This window comes from Colossoma macropomum, unplaced genomic scaffold (genome assembly GCF_904425465.1).
Source record: "Colossoma macropomum unplaced genomic scaffold, Colossoma_macropomum, whole genome shotgun sequence".
Lineage (NCBI taxonomy): Eukaryota > Metazoa > Chordata > Actinopteri > Characiformes > Serrasalmidae > Colossoma > Colossoma macropomum.
Genome location: NW_023494806.1, coordinates 34,215,072 through 34,226,274, shown reverse-complemented (window position 1 = coordinate 34,226,274; position 11,203 = coordinate 34,215,072). Strand labels below are relative to the sequence as shown.

Sequence of the window (11,203 nt, the reverse complement as noted above, 5' to 3'; positions counted from 1 at the left end):
ATTATTCCGTACGATCGCTCTCGAAAAGGATCAGCAGACAGTTGTGCAGTTTATACATGTTAAAATCAATGAGTTGCACTGAAAGGCTTGTGTCAGTGTAACACCTGCTTAGACCCAGATATGAAAGTGAGAAAGATGCTTTAGTGACTGCGGAAAAGAAGAAGTGAAACCAGGACGGAGGGGATTTTTTTTCTTAAAGGGGAACTCCACCAATATTTCAAAAAATGTCTGAATCACTCAATAGTTAAGTAGACAAAGCCATTCTAAGTGGAACAGGACATCTGAACATCTACAGCACAAACACATTCTACACATTATAGTAACACACATGTGTATGTGTATATTTATATATATATATATATATATATATATATATATATATATATATATATATATATATATATCCATAATCATCATCGCATCTTAAAAACACCTTAGCAACCACCTGGGACACTATAGCAAAACTGTCCTGAGTATTTATGAATGGTAAAATAGTGATAAATCTTAAAATTGGGGGGACTATTTTACCCTCTAACACCCTGCATATACCAAAAAAAACAAACAAACAAAAAAAAAAACGTAAAATAATAACTCAGACATCAGGCAGTGTATTCATAACCATTTCATGTCAGGGACCTTTGAGAAGCATTGAACTCTTCAAGCATCTGATTATTAGCACCACTCTACTTAGCCAATTCATAATGTGGAAATTTTGAAAAATTGGTGGAATTACCCTTTAATTACCATAGGGTGCATGATGTCACCAAAAAGAGGAACCACCAGCCTCACATGTTTTTACATTTAGACAGTCAAAACATACGCTCAGATATATCTCCACTGCGAAAGGAGAAGGGGTTAGTGGTGCTCTTGAGCCTTTCAGTGAGGTAAGCGGTTTGCTCTTAGAAGCATTATTATCTGTATATAACAAATGATGCATAATATACAATACATAAATTAACACGTAAATTTGAGATAGATATGTATGAAATTTATATATTACACTGAACTTTAACTTGAGTACCGTTTTTATGCCAGTTAAGTGGACTTCATCATAGCCTACTATCTTTCGGTCTTGTTTCCATGTGCATTTTCCTTTAAACTTTTTGTTGTGAATCAGTTGTGAAACAGTTTCAGAGGTTATTGTAATACTTTTTTAAAATGATTTCAATGACTTTTTGACTTTTTTTTTGGGGGGGGCATTGTAAAGTTTACATTTGTGAGAGTTGCTAAATAAGTAAAACATTATAAATGTTATTATTTACATTAGTTCAAATATGACCGTTCATGTCAAGAATAAGGTTGTATTTTTCCTATGGGAGCTGGATTACTTCACCAGAGGAGGTCAGATATTGTAGTCTGTGTGGGATTTGACTGTCTGATTCTATTTCCATGATGTTTCAATTCCGTTTGGGCTGTTTGGTGTAATTTGGGGAAATTACACAGATCCAGCCAGAATTAGCCAGGGAAATCACACACAAATTACATCACTCGATCTTTCCTGGTACTCCAGCTCCAGTAGGATGTTAGTAGGATTTTACTGTTTTTTAAAATTATTTTATGCTTTTTTTGCACTGTTTTATAACTAAACTTTGCACAATTGTAGAGCCAATGCAAGAATAGTGCACATGTGCTTTTGGGACTGAGCACTCAGACGGTTCTCGTACAGTGTTGGTTGAAACACAAATGTTGAGAAAAGTCTAATGTAACTACTACAAATGATGTCACAAAGGATGTAGTACATAGTAGAACTTTTTAGCAACCACCTGGGATATCATAGCAATTGCCTAGGAACAACATAGCAACCACAAAGGATTCCATGACAGGGCCTCACAACACCTTAGCAACCACCTGGGATTTTATAGCAGTGGCCTTGCAACAGCATAGCAACCACTAGGGATGCCATAACAATGGCCTAGCAACACCTTAGGAACCTCCTAGAATCTTATATCAATGGCCTAGCAACACCTTAACAATCACTGGGTCTTGCAATAACAAGGGCTAAGCAACACCTTAGCAATCACCTGGGATATCATAGCAATTGCCTAGCAACATCTTAGCAATCACCGGGTCTTACAATAACAAGGGCTTAGCAACACCTTAGCAATCACCTGGGATATCATAGCAATTGTCTGGCAACAGCATAGCAACCACAAGGGATGCAATCACATAGGTCTAGCAACACCTTAGCAACCACCTGGGATACCACAATGGCCTAGCAACATCTTAGCAACCACCTGGTAAAGCATATCAACGGCCATGTCAGGCCACTTTAATGTCCCTTCACAAACTTTTCCTCTACTAGCCATAAGATGTTTCTGTCAATTTTACCACATTGTTACAAAATAAATCTTTTAAACTGTCTTTCTTCCTTTGTATTTTTTCCCAGGTCGTCGTGATGAAAGCCACCGTGGCTTTTTATGCAGCCTACCTGCTGTGTCTGGTGCTGAGTGTGGTGTGCGTGGTGCTGGTGGTCCACTGGAACGCCAGCTACCGCGGGGGCTTTGCATGGGACCACGGAGCCAAGCAGTTCAATTGGCACCCTGTCCTGATGGTGATGGGGCTGGTGGTGCTTTATGGGAACGGTAAGGGCTTTAGAGGAAACTGTGTAGAGATGTGATTTACACAGATGAGACGCTTTGTATGGAGATCACAGTCTGTGCACCCAGAAACAGTAAAACTAGACAAACAGGGAACAATAAAACCAATAGAACCACAGAGCAGCAGCAGAGAGGAAACAAAAAACCGAGTAAGACACTAAAAACGGCCGTAAATAGTCAGAAAAGCAGACACTGTATAATAAGAAAAACAAAAACAGAAAAATGCTGTAATTTAACACAGGAAGGTTTTATCGAGAGTTTGCAGATAGCACTGAAAAAAGGTTCAGAACGTGAATGATGTAGTAGGTGCTTATGGTTGTCCCTTTATACGGTAATAACAATGAAAGCAGTTCTCTGTATTTAGAAAGCAACTGAGAAAAACTTGCTGACTTAACACTCACTCACAGTGAAGGCCAGTGGGCAGTTGCTGAATTTCACAAATAAACATTTAAAATACATGACTATAATATGAGAACTCGAAACCGAACAGCTACATTGTAACAGTGCGGGTGTTGGCATAAGATGGACTGAGAGAATGTCTTATCCAGCCTTCTTTTATCAAGTTTCATGTAGCTTTCCAAAACTGGAGCAACGGTTCTTGTTTTTGCAAGAAGCATTTTCACTGACTGACTGACTGACTGACTGACTGACACACTTTGTTGAAACGCACCTACCCTCAGTACGTCAACCGCCATTCGTCCAATTGAAGAAAGGAACAACTGGGGGGTGTGGGGTTTGAGGGGTGTCATGTACTGACAACTGTGCCCCCTCACTTTTAAAGTGGCTGCCTCACCCAAAAGTTACCAAAAGTTGCAGAGGAGAGAGCGTGCGGCCTGAGAGTCCGGCAAAACTAAGCTTGCCTAGTCTTGTTTTAGTAACCATAGCCCCATTACACTGGTAACAAAGTACTACAAATATTTCTCTAATGTAAACTAGTCCCGTTTCTAGGCTCAGTTTACAAATATAGCTTTTGATTTTTTGTTTGTTTTGCCTTTATTTAAATATTTACAATTGAAGATCCCAGGACAGGTAATTCACCATAGAAACTAATAAAAATGTGTAGCTCATAAAGTCATACCCATATTACACATATGATGTGTACATACATATGAAAATTAACATAAAATCGAACTATAATCTATAATCATGAAATTAACATCTAGCTATTAAACACAAAGTGTAGTTTGTTTAACATTGTAATGTTATGTGATAAAATTCTGCAAATCTAAGTTTCCTCAAATGTATGGAAAATGCCTCATTTTTTTAATATGTAAAGCTTGTGGACATGGCTTTGGAACTCTCGTTTAGCAGTCTGAAGTTTCTCCAGTAGGGGGCAATTTAGCGTGCGTCATTTAAAGTGAATAAAAAGCTAAATTCACACTGGTAGGTTCTAATGCGTCTTCTTGCAGTAACAACTTTCAAAAAGAGAATTATTACCAAAAGATGTGGAGTGTTATTCATTCAAGAATTTCATTAAGTCAGTCAATGCTAGCAAGTTAAGGAGTGTGCAGAACCATATAGACCATGTTTGAGTTTCACTGTTGATCTGCTGCTGCTCAAACTGTTTGAATGCATCTGGACTGACCAGAGCAGGAGAACGAAGAGAAGAAACGTGGTTTTGATCACTATTTCTCATTTGAATTATTTAGATTAATTCTCATTGTACAACTTCTGTTTGTAGAAAGCCACACTTTGACCATTTAAGCTGAACTTTTTCAGTGGCTGAAATTTCAGTGCATCACTAGTTTTTCTTGTAGATGGAGCACATGCAGATAAGTGAACAAATCAAAACACAAACTAAATCAGTGGGACAGGACTCGTCATTCGTCAATAAATATCTGTCACTCATTTAATAAATCAGTCAAATAAATTCCTCTGCTTTGTTTCCTGCTCTCCTAGCGGCCGTGGTGTACCGAATCCCGCTGACCTGGGGTCAGAATAAGCAGCCATGGAAGCTTCTGCACGCCGGCCTGCTGCTGCTGTCACTGCTCTTCGCCGTGTTGGGACTGTGTGCGGTGTTTGACTTCCACAACGCTAACAACACTCCAAACCTCTACTCGATCCACAGCTGGGTGGGAATCGTCACCACCGCCCTGTTCGCTGCACAGGTACGTATCAGTTATTACTGCGTAATATGGACAAAATTTCATAATGTGATTATTGTAATTAAGATGTAACGTGATATGTTAAAAACACCTATAATAAAGAATCCTAGTGGTGTATTGAACATTTGTGGTCGTGTTTGGAAACAGACCAAAACCAGTCTCCTCAGTCTGCTTACTTGGTGCACCACAATTCAAATGTTCAGTGTTCAGTGTTCACACTCGCACATAGGAATCCGACCAGGGTTCATTTTAGTCTAATCAAACCTGCCCAATGAGAACATGTGCTTAGTGCTGGAATCATAAAATGAAATTCCTGTGCTTTTGAGAGCATCACAGTCTCTCACAGGGCACTCATCATTTCTAGTAAACACCATAGATCAGTACTAGAGCTTTAATCGGGCCTGAAGTTTTGGTCCAAACCTGAATACAGCCCAAGAACTTTCTATCTGAGCCCGACCCAACCTGAAACACAGCATCGTGTTTTGAGTCCAAACCCAACCCAAGGCTGACAAAATTGTATCCAAACCAGATTTGAACCACGTTAAAAAATTGGAAACTGATCTGATCCGACAAAGTTCTGTCTGAATCTGACCTGATCCAAAAATTTGTCCAAAACTCCCCAGAATACAACAAGAATCTCTCAGAATGTGACCCGATCCTACAAAATTGAGTCCAAATTTGACCCGGTCCAAAACTGACCAGAGTACAATAAAAATGTCTCAGAATGTGACCCGATCAGATCGATCCAAAAACAACCTGTCCAAATCTGACCTGATCCAAAAAAAAATCTGTCCAAAACTCACCCGTTCCAATAAAATTCTGCCCAAACTAACCTGATCCAAAAAATCTGTCCAGAACTGACTAGAGTACAACAAAAAACTCTCAGAATCTGATAAATACAACTGATACTACAAAATTCTGTCCAAATCTGACCCAATCCAACAAAATAATGTCCAGAACTCATCTATCATCATCGCAAATACACAGTAAAACTACATAAGCTTCTTTTACTATTAATCAAATGCTTTAGACCTGAATCACTAAAATAAAGATGCTAATTTATATTTATGTGTCTGTTGTTTGCTTCTATGTTTAGTGGGCTGCAGGTTTTGGAACGTTCCTCCTACCATGGTCACCAATGGCTTTGCGTGTCTTAATCAAGCCCACCCACGTGTGGATGGGGGCCATCATCCTGGTCTCAGCATAGTTTCCTGCATCTCAGGGATCAACGAGAAGCTGCTTTTTGTTCTGTAAGTGAAAACGAAGCCGAGCCATGTTATTACACCGCATTACCTGAAAACACCCGTCTACTAGACCGTGAATTTGTTGTAGTTATTTCATAGTAGGGTTCATCTGGGCACTCGGTTTGAGGTGCTAGTATTAAAATACTGAAACCACCTGGGATGGGATATTCATCACATTTCATCACAGGAAGAAAGAGAAAATATACAGACCGTCAGTATAGTGAAAATGCCATTTTTTTTTAACAGGATTCATATTTGTAAGTATATTATAAGCTCCCCGGACAAAAAAATTGAAACCTTGCATGTTTAAGGTGGTAGTAACTTCAGTCTCCTGCAGATGGCGTTGCACAAGGATGATCGGACTATAAATACTTGCGGGGTGTGTGACGGAATACATAGATTGACAAGAGGTGGTACAGTGCAGTGAATGTCTCATTCGTTGTGTGGAAAATGGGTCGTAAAGCAGATGTTAATGACTGGCAGAAAGGATTGATTGCATTTGGGTGAGCCAAAGGGCACAGCGTGAAGGAAATTTGCAGGTGTTTTGAAGCGTACCGCCATACGAGTCGACCAGCAGTAGCAAAAATCCCAGTCTACAGGAAATTCTCATCAGAATTGTGGCCGAAAGACTAAACTAACGGACAGGGACTGCTGACGTGTTTCATGGCTTGTGAATAAGCGTTCTTTCAGAAATTGGCTATGCAGGACCTGCGTTAACTTCTAGAAGCCTGAAAGCAAGATGATTTTTATTCCTAAGCTCAATGGACAAAAAAATTAGTCACCACCTTAAACACGCAAGTTGACTAAATTTTTTTCCAGGGAGCTTATTACACTACGAAACACAAGTGTCTTAATGTTAGCATGTTGCCAAGGACATGTTGTTAAAGATGTGACTGAGAAGGTCCCTGCAGTTAACCGAATATTCGTTCATTAACTCTTATGGACACGCTCATATCAAAATTAGACGGAATGGACATCTTGATTTCAGTGGCAATCTCAGAATATTTTTGAATTTGAAATATACATTAGTGTTCAGAAGTTAGAGACCAATTTTCTGTTAAATATGTTTCCTGTTTTTTCTCCTTATGCTGTGAAGTGAATAACCTGTACTTGATGGCCTTTTTGACTGGAAATTAAATAAACAAAGGGTTTTGTTTTGCTAGTCACACAGTGCTGGCTTCCAGCTAAGTCACATGACCAGTCACAAGGCTTGCTGTGACATTTTAAAAGGAAGTAAACCTTTACTGTAGGTATTTCCCCAGCTTTGTTTCTGCATTACTGTAGGTTTGATTACATCCTTTCATCATGTGCTATTACACACCAGTAGTAGGTCCTTTTCACAATTCTGCATTTTTCCTGCTGGAAGTGCTCGTTGCAGGGTAACGCTGCTTCCGCTAAAGCAATTACGATAACAACAATGACGAGTACAGCGTCTACAGTTGACTCAAGTATTAGAGCTTGAAGCAAAAACAGCCTCATCTCAGTTTCAGTGGTTTGTCAGCTGATGATGAGCAGAGGAAAACAAGTTTGTGCAATTAATAAAGGAATAAACTTTGTCATACGGAGTAAAAGAACCTCTGTCTGCATTTCACTGCTGCGAACTGACATTACACTGAATGTAGTTTGTGCTTTAAAGTTGCTGCTACAGCTGCTTTCAGTGGAACAGTTTTCATTTTCTCCCTCAAAAATGATCAGCAGCTGAAAGAGTGAACGCTCGGCGGAGAGTCAGTGTTCGTGGTTCCACCTTAAATGGTGCCTGAGCCGCCTGAATGTAACTGCTGCACCATTTAAGGTGGAATATCAGGAATTATATCAATGCAGATTAAACATATCAGGGAACCAGCTGAGTGCTTATAAATGCAAATAAGAAAACATCTACAGTGGCACTACGGACCCCCCTGACGACCTGGCAAGTGTTTAGCTTTCTGCCAGTTTATTGTTAGCGAGCTGTTTCAGTATCTCCAGCTAATATGGCTTATCTAGCATTTTGATTACAGTTATTTTCACCTGTCCATTGATTTATCACTCTGTAGACGTTAACTGATGTTATTGTACACAAAGGAGTTTTTTCCATGAATCATTTACATCTTTTATTTAGTTTGGACTCCTGCATTGTTGTGTGTTTGATCCTCTAACAATTCTGGACACATCCTCGAATTTCAATCTTGGCAACTTCGACAAAGATAAAGTGACACACCTTTCTGTGGTGGCTGAAGTGAAATGAATGCCTGTATTTCTGAGGTCAGTAACTGTCCGAAAGGCAATAGCAGAACTTGTTTTACCCAGCAGTACCCACTTCCGTTTCTTGTGAAAAGGGCCTATAGTCCTACTGTTAGGATTTCATGAGTTTGAACTGTGAATTTTGTGCCACAATCATCACAGACTTGCATGAAAACAACAAAAGTACATCACATAACTAAAAACAGTAGTGGCATTTATCTTGACGCCTGGAATTTGTCTACGTTAATCCATTTCCATAGATACACAGAGTTAGAAACCACATAAGCAAGTCTGGTATGGATTATTTAAGAGCTAAACACAGTTTGAGGCAAGTGTGTCATGATTTAAACATGAAATTTGATGCTAATTGGTGGTTACAAAATATTTTAGCTGATCGTCTACATTTGGGGTAAAATTGTGTAAATTTGATTTAAGCAGTAGAACACCTGAGGTTGAGTGTTATTGTGAACGTCATGGCTGTGATTCGGTCACAAGCTGAAGGTGAGTATGGTAGTTCATCAGAGCCATGATTACATTCGCGTTAGCACACAGCCTCAAGTGTTGTATTGCTTTTATAAAATAAAGACAAAAGGAAAGCAAATAAGTCTTGAACATTGCATCAAATGTGCTTTAATACTGACAAATACTTCCACCAAGAAAATAGTCCTCTTTTAAACTGTCACAATATCAGGGTCAGATTTGACCTGAATGTGGTTTTGTTCCAGTCAGTCTGTAAAGCATTTATCCGCAACAGTTCATGTTGTTTGCTGTATTGCATTCAGTTCATTTATGGCTAATTCCAGTTTGTTTAGTTATTCCACCATCACAGCTGCTGACCGAAGCGTTTGCTTAGGATCAACATCAGGCTTGTGGTCAAATTCTTCTCTAAAATGTGACCAGATGGGCAGCGGAATGATACAGTTACTGTGGAGGAAAAAAGTGCTGTTATCACAAATATCAGCACAACTAGAACGTTTCTCAATCAGATTGTGCCATCAGAACTGACTGTTTTCATTAAACTATTTCCTTTAACTATGGACATATTAAAATTAAACTGTGTTAATTTCCTTTAAAGAGGGCTCATATCCTACATTTTTATAGTATTTTATTTTTTCTCCACCTATTTCATAATTCATTTCTAAGAGACCATTTTACAAACTCTCTTTACCCCTTTAGAATTAAACAGGCTGTTTGTGTTACTGCTCCTTTAAGACTGACATATGCAAATAAGCTCTGTTCTGATTGGCTGTCCTGTGTTGTACCACATTAAAAAAGCACTCTGAAACACTCCTTATAACTTCAACATAAATGGGCAGGGCTAAACTGCTGTAGGAGGCGGATATATGTAAATATGTCTTTTTGTGACGTCAAAGATACAGTGAATTGAGGAAAAAATCTCCATTTTTTGTCATTTTTCAGTTTTTGACATAATTTGAACATGCCTGTTGTCCTTCACATTGTTTGTAAATTTCATGATGAATGGACCAAAACAAACAGCCCAAAAAGACTTGGAAAAAAATCTGGTTCCATTGACTTACATTAAAAGTAAAGTAGGTTTTTTCTTCTCCTGTAATTTTACATTTTAGAGATACAAGGTTTTGTTCCAACAGCAGCAATATATGGACTGGGTAGTGAATAGTATGTTTTTAAAACTTTGCCTACTGCATTGAACTCATTTCAAAAAAAGTGAGGAAAACTGGGTTTTAAGTGGGCCTTTTAAGAAATCACAGCAGTGAGGCTGAGATCCCTAGTGGGCCATTTAAGCACATTTAAAAGCACAGTGTCAGTTCACGCAAAGCATATGAAGTGTTTTCAACCCTTGGCCCACAAGGCACTGCTGGCAGAGAAAGCTTAATGGATCACTGAATGCTATTTAAAGGCCGAAGACTGGCGGCAGTCTGAAGTTAGCTCATCTAACGAGGTAACGGTGCACACTTTCCCTATGTTTGCCGCGCTCGGGTCTGGCTGAATATAAAAATAAAAAAAAGTGAAAAGGGGAAGTGAGACTGAGCAGAAGAGACACATTTAGAATGAAAGCTGCTATAATGTCTTTGTTTCCCCACACAAATGCAAAGTTTCTTCTGCTATTGGTCTCTTCCCCTAGAAAGAAGAACACCAATGGGACAGTGCCTTACGCCCAGCTGCCACCGGAGGCAGTACTGGCCAATTCACTGGGTGTCGTCATCGTTGCCTTCGGATTGGTCGTTTTGAAAATCCTGGCCAATCAGACGTGGCGACGTCCAGAGCCCGGGAGCGAGGAGGGGGAATACAGGGTGGGTGTGCGCCTGTGCATGTGCACACAAAAGGTTTTCATGGTGCCTTTGTTCTGCCCAGTCTTGGGTATTAGGACTACATCATTACTATGCCATTCTAAAGCAGTGTTAGAGCAAAGCCAATGGCATTTATTAAAGTCTATGCAAATTCAGTCCATATCTTTTATCTATTAGTGTTGCACTGCAGGCCTCATTGTATTGTAGCCCATAGAAAAATTAAGCCAGGTCTGCTTGATAGTATGAAAGCTTACAGATACTCCTTGTTCTCCTTTCTAGTCACTGATGACAGACGAAAGTTGATGTCTGGAGGTGCGTGTTGATGTCTGGAGGTCTGGGTTGCGATGTCTGCACTTACCGGACTGCAGTGGATGTTTACAAACGCTCCGTCCCATCTGTTTTTTTCTGTTTTTTTTGTTATAAAGCTCTAAAAATATCTATGCAGTGAGCATGCTGGAAGAATATATTTTGTACTAACAGGCCAGATATATCTTTTAACCATTGTTCTGAATCATTTCACTCACAAAATCAGTAAATAATATATTAGGTGAATGATTAAATACAAGCGAGCAGTGTTACCATGCATTCCAATGCAGACTGACTAAGCCTACACTCTTCAAAAAAAAAAAAAAAGGTTCTTCAAGGGTCCTTTAGTAAGGGCAGTGGTTCTATACAGGATCACAAACACTCAAAGAAGCATTTGCATGGTTCTTTGAATGGTGAAATGGTTCTTCGGATAGATGGAGAATGTGTTGTATGCAGTTCTG

At 39.3% G+C, this 11,203-nt stretch overlaps 1 protein-coding gene across 1 annotated transcript; it reads left to right on the top strand.

Annotated features, from left to right (window-relative positions):
• The first annotated feature begins 825 nt into the window (after window positions 1–825).
• LOC118827233 (cytochrome b ascorbate-dependent protein 3-like) lies at window positions 826–11,069 on the top strand. Its single transcript, XM_036598523.1, is given in 7 exon segments — window positions 826–884; window positions 2,387–2,582; window positions 4,497–4,705; window positions 5,799–5,895; window positions 5,898–5,952; window positions 10,271–10,439; window positions 10,716–11,069. Coding segments are annotated over 6 exon segments (741 nt in total). The 5' UTR covers window positions 826–884; window positions 2,387–2,395; the 3' UTR covers window positions 10,740–11,069.
• The last annotated feature ends 134 nt before the right edge of the window (window positions 11,070–11,203 follow it).